Genomic DNA, 19,388 nt, shown 5'->3' with positions numbered 1-19,388 from the left:
AAATTAAAAAAAAAAAAAACCATAAATAAATCAAAGACAGAGCAACAACAGTCTCGTAGAGAGAGAGAGAGAGAGAGAGAGAGAGAGCGGCGGTGGTCGGCGTCGGCGCTCTTGGTCGGCAGTGGTGGTGATCTACTGTGCTCGTGGGCGGCAGCGTGGTCAATGGGGGAGGGGGACTGTGGAGATGGAGATGGAGGGATGAGGTTTGGGGTTTTGAAATTTTGCGAGAGAAGATGTTTTTTCTCGCTTGAGAGAATGTTTTCTCTTTTTCATGCGTGAATCTATTTCAAATTTTTTGTTTTAAATAAAAAAAAAATAAAGAGTGCCACGTGGGACTGGTGCGGACGTTGGTCTCACACCAGTCCCATGGATATCACTACTCCTTAACCTCTCTAGTAGGGCAAGCCTACCTTGCTCTTTGGAAGGTCTTTGCCAACCCTAAATTTTTTTACAATTCCTAAGAAATACTATTTTCTATAGTATGTCCCGTCAATGTTAACTTTACACACCCCAGGATGATTTTGGCTTTCTACTAGTTCTCTTTTTTCATCTTGATTTCGCTTTTTGTTGCTAACGAGTGACGATATCCTAATTCTAGAGGTGAAAATGCAGACGGATAATAACCGTCTGCATTCGCTATTCGCATATGTGGATGTGGATGCGAATGCGAATGTGATTAGTAAAAATTACTATCCGCATATGCGGATAGTGGTTTTAGGGTGTACATATTTAGTTAATAACCACATTCACATTCCCTTTATATAGTATATTATATTTAATTAAATTCACTATAACGACGTCGTTTTAGTGGTTTTAGATTTGATAAGTTTAAGACCTTAGGGTTGTGTTAGATTTTCTTACTATCATCTCAAAGTTATATCTCACTACATTTACATTTTTTTTTTTTTTTTAAGTAATCTAAATCTCAATTACTCTATGAGACAATGACCCTCTGTAGCTAATAATCATAAATTGTATAACAAGTGAAATTTTAATTTATTTCAGCTTGCATATAGTAAATAACCGCTTTATTGAAGCTTGCATATAAATTTGGATAGTAATCTAAAACACTCATTATCTCGTATGTGGATAGCGAATAATAACCTCAACAACCATGTAGATACATATAGTAATTACATAATGCAGATGTGGATGCGAATACAAATGCAAACATTATTAACAACCACATCTGCATCAGTATTCCCCTACCTAATTCTTCTCTCTCTTTCTTTTTCCCACATTTACTTCAATGCACCCTCGTACATACATTAAGTTGTAACCCAAGACTATTTATGAGATGGAATCCTACCCTTCGACATTCCAATTTTTTAAGCATGTGCGTTTTCGTAATTAAGAAATAAATAAGTAGTTGTTTTGTTGCTGATGAGGTCCTAAGGAGGTGTAACCCCTTCGTGTGTCGTTGGTTCACGAATTGCCACATATTGTATCTATATATTTGAGATTTTGTATTTACTCGAATTAAAAAGACAAAAAAGAAAAAAAAAAAAAAAAAGAAGAAAAAAGAAAATAGAAAAAAGAAAAAGAAGACTTCATTACCTCAAAGGCCAAAAATTAGGTATGGTTTGAAAACTCAGACTTATTTAAGGCTCATAGTCTCATTTCAGTTCATTGTTGGCTTATTTTCGGATCATAATTGACCCTAATATTTGACCTATAGTTGATCTTAGTGTTTACGGCGAGATTTGACCGCCCCTTAGTATTGTGCAGCGAGATTTGACCGTCCATTGATATTTTGCGGCTTAATCTGACTACTCCTTGGAGCTTTATCTCTGAGCAAGAATCAAATTGTTAACCTTCTCACCAAGCCATTAGTTTCCACCAGATTTGCTGTACTTTGCTTAAACATCCAAAATTCTTGACTTGTAAAAGTTATAGAAGGTTAAAGAAATGTTCCAACTGTTGAAGTAAATCTTGAAGTTTCTATGGTTGAGTTCAGTATGTAATCATCAGGATTGCAAAAATTTCTATCATTCAACAGCCAAACCATACCCATTTTCTTTATCTATATATATATACAAACCATACCCATTTTCTTTATATATATATATATATATATATATATACAAACCATACCCCATTTTCTTTATATATATATATATACACAGAGATGTATGGGACAATTCTATTGATTGGAATCTGGAGAGGATATGAAAAGGCAAAGTACATCGGAGATTGCCTTTAAGTCCCTCTTTAACGGATCCGTATGCGGAATTACCATCCCATCCAAAACACAACCTTCATTCATTCCTCTCCGACAACATTTTCACAACAGCCTTTGACTCTGCCTCTCGAGTCTCTGTGTCTGTTTGTCTGAGCGAGGTGTTGTTTCTGTTTCTGTTCTGTTTAAGCTGGAGATATCTTTTGTGCTCCGCATGAAGCAGAGTTTGCAGTCCAAGATTTTGTTACTACAATGAAATATATTCGGACCAACAGTTTCAAGCGGCTCTTCTCATTGAGACGACGCGGTTTTGAAGGAGAAATTCCAAACCCAGATGGCTCCACCGTAGAAGGCAACAAAGACACCTTCAAGAATGCTGCAGTGGCGGAGCCTGCTCAGAGACCCACTTGGAAATGCTTCTCCTATGCAGAAATTTTTGATGCCACCAATGGTTTTAGCCCAGGTTTTGCTTCATAATCTTTTAATTTCTTTTAACAATTAATTATTTGGTTCTTGTCTTGAAAATTATACTCTGTTATGTAGAAAATTTGGTTGGCAGAGGAGGCTATGCAGAGGTATACAAGGGAACTCTGAGAAATGGTGAAGAAATTGCTGTGAAGAGGATGTCAAAATGTTCTGCTGATGAGAGAAAAGAGAAGGAATTCCTGACAGAGATAGGAACCATTGGTCATGTCTGCCACCCAAATGTATTATCCCTCTTAGGCTGCTGTGTTGACAATGGGCTTTACCTCATTTTTCACTTCTTCTCGAAAGGCTCTGTTGCTTCTCTTCTACATGGTATATCAGTAAGATTATTGGGTCAAGAAAAGTTCTTCAAATTTTTTTTTTCCTTGTTAATCTTGTAATCTGGAAATCCCTGTTGTAGAAGAGAATTCGCCGCTGTTGGATTGGAAAACAAGGCATAAGATAGCCATTGGGACAGCTAGAGGCCTCCATTACTTGCACAGTGGCTGCCAAAGAAGGATAATTCACCGGGACATCAAGGCCTCCAACATTTTATTGGCTGCAGATTTTGAGCCTCAGGTACTTACAGTCTTCTTCTTTATCAAATTGTTGGTCAATAAAAAAGTTCCCCCCTCCCTTCTTCCCCTAATTGTTTTCTTCTGTATTTTACAGATATCTGATTTTGGACTTGCGAAATGGCTTCCATCTCAATGGACTCATCATTCAATAGGTCCGATTGAAGGGACATTTGGGTACTTAACCATACAAAAAGCTCCTTCAATCTAAGCTATGAGTCAGTATTTGTAAGAAATTATTTTTTACATGCATAGTGTTATATATTATGCAGGCACTTAGCTCCTGAGTACTATTTGCATGGGATTGTGGATGAGAAGACAGATGTGTTTGCTTTTGGAGTTTTTCTTTTGGAGATAATCTCAGGCCGGAAACCGGTGGATGGTTCTTACCAAAGCTTACACAGCTGGGTAAGCAATCCTTAGACAATTTGTCTCTGTATTTTGTTTATTCAAAAAAGTATAATGCTAAAAATAGATCAGTTTTTGATAAAATAATAATAATAATAATAATAATAATTCAAAGGTCGGTTGAGATTGCCACACCATCATTATAGAATAAAAAAGCGATTTCTAGCATTTCTCGGTAGAGAATTGCAGGCTTTCTTAGGGAACTCCAAATTGGGTTTCTTCTAGAGTTAGATAACTTAGACCAAGTAAAGAGATTCAGTACTCAGTTTATATTAGTTGTTTCCTTTTATTGATTGTTAATTTTGCATTGAATAGGCCAAACCCATATTGAAGCAAGGGGAGACTGAAAAGTTGATAGATCCAAGGCTGGGAGGGGCCTACGATGTAACGCAGCAGAAAAGGCTTGCCTTTGCAGCCTCTCTTTGCATCCGCTCATCTTCCATGTGGCGCCCATCCATGAGTGAGGTAGCTAATAACCTTCAAACTAGCTAGCTTGTATTTTCTGAGATATCTACTGCACATGAGTTTTGGAATTTACGTAAAAAATTGCTGACACACATAGTGAGATTGTTTAAGGGTCCAATATTTTGTCTATAAAGGAGTCATTTTCCCTGATCTTCATCATTAGGGCCTTTGCCCACCCCTAAATCCTCACCGACTAATTTCTTAATATAGATTCATGTCATACTTCACGAATCTAATAGTGACATTATAGTTGTCTGGCCAAGTGGCTTATCCTTTAATTATATATCATATTCAGCTTTCACTTGTCTAATTGTGGTGGCTTTCCTGTGATGACTTTGCACATCCTTTTCACCAGCACGAGGACTGCATGGTGGGAGTTAGATATCGTATTTCCTTTTATTTATTTATTTATTTATTTGGTTTTTCTCACACAATCCCAATTATTTATCAGATGTTCTATCCTACCTAATCTAAATATTTATGCTAAAACCTAAAACAAACAGTTTATATTGTCCCATCCCATGTGATTAGCAGCCTAAGATAAATTGTTATGAAAAAATTGATTGTGAAAGCGGGTCCTATTTTGACTCATTATTTGGATAAAATGTTAAGATTATAAATTATATATGTCAACTCAAAGGTCCCTTTCCAATATTTTGTCACAATTATTTGAGCCACGACAATTTCTCCATATTACAGCTAAAACACATTCATCTAGCTATAATTGTGCTCACTGGCCAGTGCCCATCAGTACAAATAGCAATAAAACCAGGAACAGGACACATGCTGTTGCATCCATTTTATCCAATGAAAGTACTGAAAGAAACATAAAGTGGATTTTCTTTCTCTTGTTTTAATGTGTACACTCTAAAATTTTGTGTTTTTAATATTGAAATTAAAGGGGAATAGTTATTGTTAAAATATAGTATGATAGTTTTCTCATTTCTCCTTGTATGGTTTAATTTTATACTGTAAAAAGTTTAGAAATTTTAGATTAAACTTGTAAAGTCCAAAAAACCGAATTCCATGCTTATGATTTTGACTCCTAATTGACAGGTAATGGAGGTAATGGAGGGAGATCAGGTGGAGAAGGAAAGGTGGAAGATGCCAGAGGAAGAAGATCAGGAGGAGTGCTGGGGATTTGAGGATCTAGAATATGAAAGTGACGGTTCTTTCTCTTCTCCACACGACTCGATCTCGACAGAAAGTTCTTGGAGCTTGAGATTTAAGAGTTTGATGCAAATATAGTTGTTTTCTAATTCAGCCATGTTGTACATATCATTGCAAGACTTTGATATTTCTGATTCAGACTTTTCCAACAGGGAAAGGTCAAGTAATTAGAAAAGTCAAAATTATGGTGAAAATGGTTCTCTTCTCTCCATGTAGTTCCATTCGTGGCATTGTAAAAACATTTAGGTTCTGAGGGCCATTTAAATCCTGCAAGTAACTTTTACACTTCTTTTTACCCATATCCAGTTTTTATTCACCCAAGCAATTAAATTTCCCCCATAAAGTGGTTTAATAGTAATATTTTCATGATTGGCATTGAAATTTTATTTGAGTTGAGATGTGTACGTTATATCAAGAAGTACTCTTGTGCATGACATGGCATTATCAAACCCATGATATCCTGTGGTGTCCTCTCACGTGTCTCTCAGAGTGAGGAACATTGAGGTGAGGTTTGGGTCCGCCTTAGGATAAGGTATCGGGTGTGTTTGGTAAAGAGTTTTATCGTGTATTTTTTGTTTGAATGGTAATTAATAACAAGTGATTGATGTGATATAAATGTGAAAGTTGTTTGAGCTATCAACAATGCTCAAAGAGCCCATTGGTTCTGAAAATAGAGAGAAACTGGTAGACCGATCTGACATCAAATAATTATTGTCATCTAGCTTAATGAAACTAGATGACCAATATTAGGGCTGGAAAGTGAGTTGGAGGTGGCGGCGACAACATTGCTAGCTTGATTCAAGAATTAGAATAATTCATATGGTGTGAACCTTACTGCTTTGATACCATGAAAAATAATGCACTAAGAAACGGTTTTGGCCAGAATGAATCACTATTGCATTGCATACCATGTAAAGAAATTACAAAGTAGAAGATATAGTTACAACAATGTAATGGATAAACTAATCTCTAGCAAACTCTGACAATTTACGTGTACAACCGATAACTAAGAAACATGAAAACTAGCAAGCTAATAGGTCATAACTGAGGATAAACTCTAGCAGTAACAACTCTGAATAAATCATTCTGACATTGGTCATCTTGGTTCGATCTCTTTCTCTTTATCATATCTTCCAAAAGGAGTTTGAAGTTATTGCTACATTAATGGAGTTGATAATCATTGTGGAAGATCGAGTTGTTAACTGAACTGATTCTAATGTGAAACGACACTAACTGGAACGTCACTAAGTTTTTTTTTTTTTTTTGGCAGTGGGAATGCGATATCTATCATTATGTAAGGCAAAGACTTAATGATCTCTTACAATATGCTACTTAATTACCATACTTTAATTTATTTTAGCTCTAGGCCTCAAAAGAGCTGTCTTAGGAGAAACCCACACCACATGTTAATTTATTTAGTTTCGGCGGCATGCCTTAATTGTTTCCCATATATATATATATAAATGCATGCTGTCTCACATGACAGAGCCAATTACATTAATCACTGAATAAAAATCGATTAAAACTTCAACCCCCTCTGACTTTTGGCCATGATATTATTTAACTCATCATGCAGGATGTCATGTAGTGCGTATATAATTAAGGCTATTACGGGAGAGCATCCATGTGCGGAGAGCCACAGTTGGCACCTCGATCAGGATGGGTCTCGATCGATGACGAGGCAGTCGAGGCTGCTCTCAACTCTCAACTAACAAGAGAATTAGGTTCTTTTATCTACATATATGAATAAAGATGTTCTATAACATAACACCTGTGGCTCCGAACGCAGCCATTGATCGTGGACAAAGATTTCATGCATATATATATATACTATGTACCACCATGTTCCGAAAGGCCAATGTACGTAAACAATCTTATACTTTTAAGGAAAGATTTAATGTGATAATATTGTGTCTTAATTAATATATATATATATTGATCAGAAATTAATCAAAAAGGGGCAGGTAATTATTGACAGATAAAGCTTTTTGGACGGCCATTATATATGAGGCGATCGAGGGTACATAATTAATATATATATGTGTTAGTTGAGTGACAGCACTAGGACTATGGATATATATATATATAGATGCCTTCTATCTTATATATAGAGGTAATTGTACGTTACAGAATTAATTGAAGGTTGTTTAACTTACAAAAAGACTCTGAGAATAGGTGGTGCAACGACAACGCACCAAAGGAATCGTGGCGTTTTAAGGGAAATCCAGTAGGTGTGAAATATATAATCAAGCTAATCCACTCTGACAAGTTTAATTTTTTTTTTATGATTAGATAGTGTTAGGGTTTTGGTGAGCTGATAAAGCAGCCTTTTTATTAATTAGGTTACTTACTTATAAAATATGTAGCTAAAATCTTTACAGAAATTAAATTATATAGCAAAGAGGGCAGGTAGTTCGTTACCAACTTCCTTTGTGCATTGTATTTGGTGTGCATGGCTTTTTTAACAAACGCATATAATTTAATTTGCACACATATCGATCCTTTTATTTATTATTTTAGTTTTTATATGTAATGCTGGACATAAAACTGAATGATCTTAGATTCTTAATTGGTAGCTTATAGATTACTTGAGGAGAAATGATACAAATATATTTTCTATGTTTTTTTTTTATATATTTCCATACAATTAAGTTTCAAATTTACTATTGAATTTGTATCTGATCCATAGAAATAGCTTGATTTTATTTTAATAGTACTATTTAGTAGACTATTCTATGGTTATCATCAAATCCGCACTTAATATATATAAAAAAAAAAATCAATAACTAATTTTCATTGCCACGTCATCCCATTTATATAGCAATTTACTAAATAGTATTAGTTTTTTTTTTTTTTAATAAATATTTTTATAATCATTCATTAATCAAAGAACTAAAGCAGTTTTGTTCTAAAAACAACAATATCACATAGACATGTAGGAATTTCTTCCATCCAAATCTTATCAATGACTTGTTTAATAGCGACCTTAGCTAACATGTATGCCACACAGTTAGTCTCACGGTGAACATGATTGATCTGCCAACTAGAAAAAGAGACGTTAAAACTATTCGCGTATATTTTAGTACTAGCTGATCGACCAGATCTGCTTCAATTAATACCTATAACTTTTAGTACTTTTACCACTTCGTGGGTTTCCTTCCAAAATTATATGATGGAGATCCAAATCTTTTATTAAGTAGCATTAGTTGTGGTGGAATGACGCAGGTTTTGTTGCATACGATGTCTTCTATCTGTGCTGCTGTAGACAGTGGGTAATTGCTGGGTTGGGTTGGATTGGATCAATTTAGGCTCGGGTTTTGAGCCCCATAACCCAAATATAGTCCACTCAACTTTTGATTGTATTGGGTCGCAACAACCCAAACCGAATGAGAGACAACTATGCTATGCTATGTACATCCATCGATCATTATATATATATATATATATAATGATTTATGGATGAGCTGAGTTGAGTAATTAAGCATCACCTTTAAGTATGAATTACTATAAGAAAATTACATTAATTATCACATAGGTTGTGGTTATTTGCACAAAAGATACGTTACATGTACATAACTTGTACATCTTTTATACATCACTTTTTTAAATTAACTATTGAATCTATAGGACTCACATGCTGTGGATCATATAAATTTAATAGTTGATTTTGAAAAATAATGTATAAAAAATGACATCCATCTTTAGAATCCAATAAACATTGGCAATTTGTTGATTACAAAAGGTACTAATTAAGCGAGCCACCTATCTAGATGGCATTAACACTCCTTAATGAGCCTTGTACTCTGGATCGAGCAACATGACCCGCACCCTGTGAAGCACAATTGAGTTCATGAGTATGCTTTAATATTTTCTTATTAACATATATAATTTGGGATAATAACAAATGAAAAATGAATCTTTATTTTACCTTTACGGTTGCATATATCAGAGTAAAATCACCATTCGAAAACTTCTGTGTGTATCTGCAGCAACATATATAAATATAGCACTTTTTTTTTTTTTAATAAAAAAGGCATGTGGAGGAGACTAATTATAGCTATACTAATTGAACATGACTATAGTAGTAGGCTAGTAGCACATGTCCGTTAGGAGCCGCACAAAAAAGACTTAGACGGTAAGAACCGCATGCGTTCTATCAAATCCAACTGAGCGGCCATAGTCTAACCCGGCTCCTTCAAACCCAATGCAACTAATATATACTAATAGAATCGAGGATTCACATTTATCTTTAAGAATGAAAAAAAATAAAAAATAAATTGTAAGAAATCAAGAGAGTGAAACCTACGCAGCAGCTTGACCATCCGCATCCACATACCATGCTCGCCAAATGCGGATATAGTCAAATTTAAATAACGGATCCAATTTTGCGTACCAATATGGGTAATAGACATGTCATGATCCCCACTGCAGAAAAAATTTAGACATTGCAATTAATGAAGTACTTTTTAAACTGACATATTAATCTCAAGTATGTTGTACAACAGTAATTATTGGAACAAAAATCTTCTTTTGACACGTGGAAAAAATATCATATACAGTAAAGATATTCACGCGTTAGATTCGAGTCGTGTCGAAATATATATATATAAGACTATATAGATCAATCCTAATCTGACTCATTTAATTAAACATGTTAGACCCCTCAACCTTAACCCAATAATCTTGTGTCAGATTTGTAGGTTGTGTTAAAAATTCTCTAACCCTAAATATTGTATCAAATTTGAATTGTTTCGAGTCATTAGTATAAAATTATATAGGTCAGGGACATCGCTTCTATTAGGCGAAGCAATCGCCCAAGGCCCTTTAAGCATGATGTTATACCAAAAAAATAAATAAATAAATAAAAAAGAGTGCATTATCTTTTCTTTGGGAGTCTCTTTAACTCCCATAGAAAAATCAACCGTTAGAGGCCAAGAAACACAACAATTTTGTCATGAACAAAAACAAAACAAACAAATAGTGGATTATGCCATTATCTCACCCTTTGGGCGACTCTATATATAAGTCCCTAATAGAAAAATCAATCATCAGAGAAGAATACAAATCTTATTTTTTTGTTATTAAAAAGAAAAAAAACCATTCTTATTCTCTGAACAGTCTCTCCAACAAATGACCAAAATACTCACTAAATTTCCTCCCCAGCCAAAACACAAATCTTACTTGTTTGTGTAGGTTGAGACTATTAGTTGATCTTATTATAAAGTGAAGCTGAAAGGTTTTTGATAAATCAGGTTCTATTGTTCCTATAATTTTGTATCATAGATAATATTTCTTTTATTTAGAAATATTTTTAGTTATATGCCTGCTGGAAATATGCATCTGAATATATAAAAAAACTTCTTTGAAAAAGAAGAATAAAAAAATTAATTGAAACTCAAAAAAAAAAATTATAAATTTGTTACTTGCATATATATATATATATATATATATTTGAGAAGAATAATTTTTAAATAAAAATATATTACAATTTTATTTTTTTTTTAAAAGAAAAAAACAAAGATAATTGGAAAAGGGGATACAAGAAATCACTTGTTTACAATTAGCCCATACGGCCAAGAGCACATAATCATATACCTGAAAGGAAGTGCATTGTTTAGTTATCACTCTTTTATTTGAGGGGAAATTTCATTTAATTCTCCAAACTTTCTATCATTTTTGTAATTACCCTTTTAAAGTTAGAAAAAACTCTCGATTTAGTGTATCAAATTTCTAATTTTTTGCAATGTCACCAATCCGTTATGTTTTTTTCGTTAATTTCTGTTAAAATTTTCAAAATATCCATATTTAAATTTTTTTTTTTTTTTTTTTTAAAAAAAATGCAACGATTCAGGTGTGGGTATTTTTGTAAATTCCGTTAAATCTGGACTAACGCCTGAAAATTTGCAATTTTTTTTAACAGGGGGTATTTTGGTAATTGTGACATCCATCCATCTATTAGGATTTAACAAAAAAAAACCTAAAGAATTAGTGACATTACAAACGTGATGAAAAGTTCAAGGAGATTAAGTGAAATTTCTCCTTTATTTCATGTATGAAATCATGCAATATTTTATCAAAACAAATCCATTCGCACATAAAAGTAAAGAGAGATTTTTTACCCGCCACCAATATGCAGGATCTGTTTGAGAAAGGAGATCACTACTGTCGTCCAAGTTGTCTTGGAGATATCTTCTCTTTAGGTATTCTTGACTTGATCTTGGAGATGCATTTTGACATCTAGGCTCCAAAACTTGCTTTAGGTTTATTTGAAGCAGCAACTGTATGACTTATATATACAGAGTTCAAAATGGTCTTTGATCATTCTTATATTTCTTAACAATGGTTAGAATATATATATATATATATATATATAATTGTATCTAGAATTGGTAGACCATTTGACCTTAATTATCAATGGCTTGAATATCTGACACACATTGTACGTTGCTCTCATTTACAATCACAAAATCTCCATTGCAGCTTTCTTTCGCAGACTACAAAATCACAAAACATTGCTTGATTTAAAGTGATTTAATACAAGCGAGAAGAAGAAGATATATATCTATATATATACCTCATGGAGTTCGTCTGATATAAGTGTCAACCGGTGGGCAAATGGGATTCTTGAATTCTCATCAATAAATGAATCTGTCTTTGGATTCCCAAGCACATATCCCTGATAAATTGAATGAGGATCATCATGCATGTTTACAGAACCGGCCTTCTCAAGAAAACAAATAGCAAAGACTTTTAATATTTTAACTCTTTTCCTTCCTGGGAAGCTTCAAAGATCCATAGAAAGGCTAATAGCAGAGCTCACTTTGCAGCTAAATGGGCTGCATCGCATAAGTACTTGTTTGGTTTTATTCATTGAAGGGAAAATTTCATTTCCCACATCTAATCTTTCATCATTTTAGAATTTTTCATTAAATTCTGTAAAATTTCCAAAATACCTCTGTATTTTTTGTAAAAAAAAAAAAACCAAAGATTCAGGAAATGGTATTTTTGCAATTTTTTTTTCTTTATTTCCTAAAGAAAAGGAAAGGTATTTTAGGAATTTTGATACTCATCCGTTATGATTTAACAGAAAATTCTAACTGGTAGTTGAAATTGAAAAATTTCAAAGATGAATATACTAAATTAATTGATCATTTTTAAAGTTTAAAGATATGATTTCAAAAGTAATGAAAGGCCAAGAGTGGGGATTAAGATCCTCTCAAATTATGTGCTCAAATTTAAGAGAATTTGGGCAAGTAATTGTGAGAGACCACTCATGGAACTCGCCTGACCGGATAAGCGGTTGGGCAGCCCAATTTTGATTTAGTCAGGTGGATCTCATACATGGTCTCTTACAATCACCTGTCTGAATTCTCTCAAATTCGAACAAAGAATTCGAAAGGATCCTAATCCGAATGTGATAAGTGAAGTTTTTCCTTATTTTAAGAACGCTAGTTTATAATGTCTCTCGCATTCCTTGTATTGCGCGGAAAACAAGAGGTCAATCTCATTTCAACAAATAAGGTTCAAGTTCTTGAATAAGAAATTATATACCTTCAGATATATATTTTTTTTTTGTAAATATATACCTTCAGATTCAAATACGGCTCTGGTTCAGCTAAGTTATCTGCACGCAAAACAAAGCTTAATATTTCAATTTCAAACAAAAGGGGAAGGGAGAGAGAAACACAGAAGCTTCATCTTTTATAATGAAGTATTGGTCATGGAGAATACTCTTTACCATTAAATATCTGTTGAACCATAATAGGAAGAGGTATGCCCGAATATGAATCACCACCAATGTTGTATCAACCACTGCAAATTAATCCAAATCCAAAACAAAATCAATCCTAATACTGTCATCACCCAAGCCAAGCAAATAATGGACCAACTCTTTACACAACTCAATCAATCAACAATTATACAGCAACTAAAACAGCTATGTAGCAGAATTACGATAAGATATCAAACCACTATGAAAGCATAAAACCACTCACACAAACAAATTTTGTTTGTAGGAAAAGTACACGTAGAATCCTTGTAACAGATTCGACATCTGTAGGTAGACAAGCACGCCCATTTGCCTCCTGGCGCAGCAGCTTCAGCTCTTTATTGGGCAATCCTTTTTCTTGGTCTCCTTATCGGCCTACCGATAGACTTCAAGTTGTTGTTGATGTAGAACAACTTGTGGTTTGATCACTAGAGAAAATATCAATTCAGCTCATACCACACAATGTCAATACTAAGTTTATCTTTCCTAGGCACATGTTGTTTGTCCCAGAGTTTTTGAGAACATATCTGAAAACATGCAGTTTGGTCGTACGTATATGACCACTAATAACAAAGTGATGACAAGTGGGGATAAATCTATGATTTTTATGATGAAGCACTTTAGTATTTTTCCCTTTGTCTTCACAGATATCACGAGTTTGATTTTAAGACATGCTAGGCTTAACAAACATAGTTCTACAAGCAGGCATAGCATGCGAAGAAGAAGCAACAACTTTATCAAAACTCATAGTAGAATTAGGAGAATTTTCCAGAGGAATAGTTGAGTTTATCAAAGCATCTTCCAAAGACTTAATTTTGGTAATTAAACAATCCTTTTCGGTTTCAAAATCTTTAAGTCTATGTAGATGTTTAATGCTTGAATTTTTAAATTCCTCAAATTTTTTAAATAATTCATGGCACACCCTCTGGAGTTCCCCTTTTTCCATAAAATTAAAATTTTCAGGACTAATATCAAGCATAACAAATAAGGAGTTTAGGATCCCATTCAGGAAATTAATCCAAACAAGAGTGAACCCGTTCTAATACCAATTGAAAAATTAAAACTCCTTTGTATGTGTGTATAATCAACCAATATACCAAAATATTAAATGTGAAATAAAAGAACATAAATATTTTGGTGACGAAGTGGAAACTCTTTGTACCAAAGAGAAAAACCACTCTGGGACAGCAAAACCCAGGCAATCTACTATTCAGAAGAAAAAGTTAGGTACAAAGCAGTCGTACTCACATAACCCAATGTAGTAGTCGTACCTTTAACTCTGACACGTACCTATACGTGAGCGCCTCACAACCAAACCTCCTGTCTGAAGGGTTCTTCAATGGATTCTTTTAACTTAGAGCCCCTCTCTAAGCTAGACTTCAATGGTTGATCAAATCATACAAATACTATAAGAGAGTTAGCACATCTAACAATATCTGCCTAAACACTCTCTCTTAGTACATTGGAATTCAATACTGAATTCTTACAAATTACAAGCACAAAGCCCCTTTAAATAGGCTTCAGAAATCATAATTTTAATCAAACTTGGATTTCCATAGGTAGCATCCGGATGGTACTTGTGACGTCCGAACCTTCACTTGAATCTTCAGTAAATTTCTGACACGTGTCCGGACCGGTAACCCTAGCCTCCGGACGGTTGCATGAAAACCCTTTCTTCGTCCGTAGTCATCGCAATTTCGTCTGAACCTTGTGCGAACGGAGACTTACTGACTTCAACGTCTGCTGGGCCGTCCAGACCTCTTCCAGGCCTTGAGTTACTGACTCCACCGTCTGCTGTAGCGTTCGGACCCTGATCGGACATTGAGTTTCTGACTTGGGCGTCCGGACCTCGACAACTGGACGTCCAGACGATCATTAGGGAAAACCAACTTTCTGAGCTGTAAATCTTCCAGATTCTTTCCTTCACCAGGATATTTCCTTCTTAGTGAAATTCTGTGCAAATTACTTCCTTGTTTAGCCCTTTCCACCTTAGAATTAATTATTCTGCAATAATTTTTTTGGAACCCTCTAAAATTACGGTGTCCCTGTTATGGAAGTTCCTGTGAAGAAAATTCCAATATGGAAACGTTTTTTGTCAAAATAGACTGAGCCAATTAAAATAAACCAACAAAATTCAACATATATTTCAATTTAGTAAAGATGTAGCCCATAAGCCTTTTTATGCTTTTAATCTCTCTCTTCTCTTTCTCTTTTATTATTTCTCCAGTATATTTAACATCTACACTAATCAACAAGATGATCAGTAAAATCATACGAAGTAATAGCCCAATAAAATTTTATATACCACTGATTAGAGGGGTGAAGGGAGGGTTCGAGAGGGGTCAAAAGCAGCCCTCTTAGCCCCCAATTTTTTTTATTTTTTATTTTTCATTCCAGTAGAAGTTTTCCTCTGTCCCTGGTTGTTTAATGTTGTGATATCCCATATGATTATGGGTGGTAATGATTAAGAACAAATAACAATACAAAGTTGAAAGAAGAGTCCTTAGCAAAAAGTTGATGTCAACCAGAATAAAGTTTCTTCATCTAGAAAAGTATCGTTCGCAAGAAAGATAATACTTAATACATCTCATGTTTGTTTTAGATGTAATTGGTGTAGGGTCGTGGCACTAAGCCTATAGCTATGGGTACCTTCTTTATTAATTTAGTAAATTTGTCATAAACATGGGGTGGATGAATATCCAGCTTCAAAGGAATAAATTGCAATAAATATGATATTTAATTAGAAAAAAAATGAAAATTACACATATCTCCCTCAAACTACCACTCAATTGTCAATCTCTCCCCCTAAAAAAAAAAACTACCAATTGTGTCAATGTTCCCCTTCAAACTACCAAAATATGTCAATGTCCCCCAAAGATCAACAAAAAGACAAAAATGACTATAATTTTTTTTTTTCGCCTAGATAATTAGACATCCAACCCGTAATTGCAACGATCCAATTGCAAGAGCGAAGCTCTAACAACGGAGCTATATTCCCCCGAGCCAAGTAGAGCATGCATGAAGGAGTTAGATGCTTCTTCTATTTTTTTACTTGGCGTAGCTGGGCCATCCCAGACTTGAACCAGAGACCACACCCGTGAAGTAAATCATCACACCTACGGTCCAACCAATTGGGAGTGTTTGCAATTGGACGGATGCGACTTCCCTCAGTTTGGGTGGCATAGCCCGTTGCAGAAGTCCCCCCCTTTTTTTGATCCATTTCTTTAGTCTTTAGGGAGTCAAAGCTTGACTTTACTAAAAAAATAAGGCTCGCACAAGGGAACAAGTAACAACCAAGCGCGCTAGCACGAAAACCGTTGCGCGTTAGTAATGAACAAGTAGACAAAATGTCTTTATAAATTCAGGAAAAAATAATAATAACTAAAAAATAATAATAACTTTTCTTAAAGAAATAATAATAATACATTTGTGGTGCTTGTAGGGGTGAGCATGGGGTAGGGAGAAGGGGGGGTGGGTTTCCCCCTTTTTTGGCCCGCCCCGCACACCTGCGGGTTCACAAATTCACACCCGTGGCCCGCTGAAAATCACTGGTATCCATGTGGTGCGAGGAGGGGTGGCGCGGGGCAGATTGTGCGGGTATCCCCGCTTTAGGCCAAAACATGAAAAAAAAAAAATCAAATCAAAGCCAGATTCAATACCTAGAAAGCTAGTAAAGATTCAATACCCATATTCAATACCTAGATTCAAGCCATATTTATAAAGAAATGATAGCAACAGAGGCCAGAGAATGAGAGAAACACCAACTTATGGACGATGATGCAATCACGGAGCCACAACTGAAGGTCTTGAAGCCAATCTTTCCGGTCTTGAAACCACATGTTCATGACGTCCCCATAGGCCAGAGGACCGGCGGAGCCAACGAAGATGGGAACAATTGATCAAGGCTATGGCGCTGTGCGGCGTAGGAGAAGAAAAGGGAAGATGAAGAACTTAGGGTTTTTTCTGGGGTGTTGCGTTTTTAGTATTTAGACCGGAAGAGGGCGTCTTCCAATCTTCCTCATAAATGGAAGGAAGAAGACGAAGGGTGGAAGGGGGTGAGGGGGTGAAGGAGAAAAGGAAGAAGACGAAGGGCATGCGATGCAAGGGTTTCTTGGCTAAGAAAATAGAAATGACGAAGGGGTAGCCGGGTAGGGTTTTAGAATTTTAGGTCTTTAGAGGGTCAGTGGGGCGAGGCAGGGCGGGTCCCCGGGGTTTTTAAAAACCCCAACCCCTAACCAGCCCTACCCCGCATGGATATATTATTTTTGGACCTGCACCTGCAAAAAATCAACTAAAACTCAGGATTTTAGGGGTGGGGCGGGGGGTGGGGATATGTGGGTTGGGGCGGGTCCATGAGTTTTTTTATCAATCCTAGGCGCATGTGAGCTATTTTTCATTAAAGGAAACGAAAATAGCTAACAAAGTGCTTACATTGAGAATTTTGGAAACTTTGTTGGGACACATTGTAATTTTTTAAATATTGGAAGCAAAATTAAAAAAAAAAAATTATTAAACTTTGAGGTGTAAATTATATTTGTCCCTTTCTATTTTCTCTATGTCTTTGAAGGTACATACATTTTATATTTTAAAATGCTAAGGTATAATATATAAAACGAGTTATAATATATAATATATAAAGCTCATCATAAAATAATAATAATAATAATAATAAATAAAATAGAAAACTGACAAAATGAGAAAAAAACAAATACAGTATTGTCTATGATGACTTGGTGTGATACTCATCCCAGGGTGATTAGTTAGTAGTTCCTCTGGTATCACATCCATCTTTGAGTTGAGGAAAAACAAAACAATCATTTGTGTGCAATTCCACAATAATTTTGGTCAGACTGCTTTAGCTAACAATTAAGGAGATATATTTCCTATATTTATTGACCCATGGTCGAATTTCTACACTCAAATGGTGCTGAAGTTAAGCCTATTCAGGTGACTAATATTATAAAGAGGACTAAAATTATCTTTGTATTGTTTAAAATTAGAGAAAAATGTAAAAATTAGTCCATATGATTTACCTAATTTGCAATTAAATTCTTGTAATATCAAAACGAACTCAGGTGTCCTTAAGGTATATCAAAAGAATAGTTTACTCTCTACAGTCAAATTTCGTCCACTAAATTAGCAGATTTCGTGTCTTATTTAAGTCAATATCACACTAACAGAATCTGTTAATTAAGTTGACGAAATTTGCTTGTAAAGAGTAAATTGTTATTTTTGGCATACCTCACGAATCTCTAAGTTCATTTTAATACCAAAATTAGCTAATTGCAAATCAGGTAAACCACATGAACTAATTTTACATTTTTTTTCTTCTTAAAATTATCTTTTAAATTTTAGATGATCAATATTAAATTTTGATCAAATGATAATTTTAAAAGGCCAATGACATTTAAAAGGCCACAAAAAGAACAATAATCCTCCTTAGAGCATCTCCAACAATTAGAGGTATCTTACCTAGTCAAAAAAAATATATATTTTTTTATATTTTATCTATTCATTTTTTTCATACAAACTCCAACAAATTTTTTATTTTATTTAAATATTATGTAAACATTATTTTCAGAAAGAGAAAGTAAGAGAGAAAAAAATATTAAAAAATTCACTTAGCTATTAGCTACTCTAGAGCTAATTAGTTAAAAAACAAAGCAAATGATTTTATTTTACAATTAGTAGAAGGGGGACCACTCCATCCTCCTCACAAAAAGTATATATTTATTTCATCCTTTGAAATCCGGATGAAAATATTTTCCGTTCGCGAGTCAATTCGGCGGTCTACAAATATGCTTTAATATTTTTATTATTATTTAAATGATTTACCGTTCTTTTTGTACTTGATCTCTCCTGTTTTAAAATATAAATCATTTGCTTTGTATAAAAAAAATAGTTCCCTATTTACCGGAAAAAAACAAAAGATGGGAAAAACAATTTTAAAATAAGAATAAAAAAATAAAAGGTGAGTTTGAGAGATCGAAGACACGAGCCCGGCATTGACAATAGCTGATAGCTACAAAACTTATGGTTTGTTTGGTGCAGTGGGAAGCATGGGTCACGTGATTAGTTATATACGTGTTTTATGGCCGACGGTGATTGAATCACGTAATTCAGGGGCCCCATTTATGACGAAAAGGCCGTTATATCTCACTCCCCTCTCTTTTCTTTTTATTTTAATTTAAATTTGATTTCATGGAAAATCACAAATTTTAAATAGTAATTTTAAAATCAAAACCTTCCGTATAATTAGAATATATATATATATATATATAATAATAATAAACTATCAATTCAATTAAAGTCATTTTAATTAGATCGTAGATGCCTTTGTCTTTGTCTTTGCGTCCTT

At 34.4% G+C, this 19,388-nt stretch overlaps 1 protein-coding gene across 2 annotated transcripts; it reads left to right on the top strand.

The window, feature by feature from the left end:
• The first annotated feature begins 2,116 nt into the window (after positions 1-2,116).
• LOC133871405 (probable receptor-like serine/threonine-protein kinase At5g57670) lies at positions 2,117-5,561 on the top strand. 2 transcript variants are annotated; one of them, XM_062308862.1, is made up of 7 exons: positions 2,117-2,642; positions 2,723-2,977; positions 3,069-3,223; positions 3,317-3,396; positions 3,492-3,627; positions 3,943-4,092; positions 5,149-5,561. In XM_062308862.1, the coding sequence occupies exons 1-7, from the start codon at positions 2,432-2,434 to the stop codon at positions 5,338-5,340; spliced, it is 1,179 nt and encodes a 392-aa protein (XP_062164846.1). In that variant the 5' UTR covers positions 2,117-2,431; the 3' UTR covers positions 5,341-5,561. The 2 variants fall into 2 exon arrangements, with proteins under 2 accessions (XP_062164846.1, XP_062164845.1); XM_062308861.1 differs by having other exon boundaries at positions 2,119-2,642; positions 3,066-3,223.
• Positions 5,562-19,388: the final 13,827 nt, after the last annotated feature.

This window comes from Alnus glutinosa, chromosome 6, assembly GCF_958979055.1.
Source record: "Alnus glutinosa chromosome 6, dhAlnGlut1.1, whole genome shotgun sequence".
NCBI lineage: Eukaryota > Viridiplantae > Streptophyta > Magnoliopsida > Fagales > Betulaceae > Alnus > Alnus glutinosa.
The sequence above is the reverse complement of the archived record's forward strand: the minus strand, read 5'-3'. Positions and strand labels throughout refer to the sequence as shown.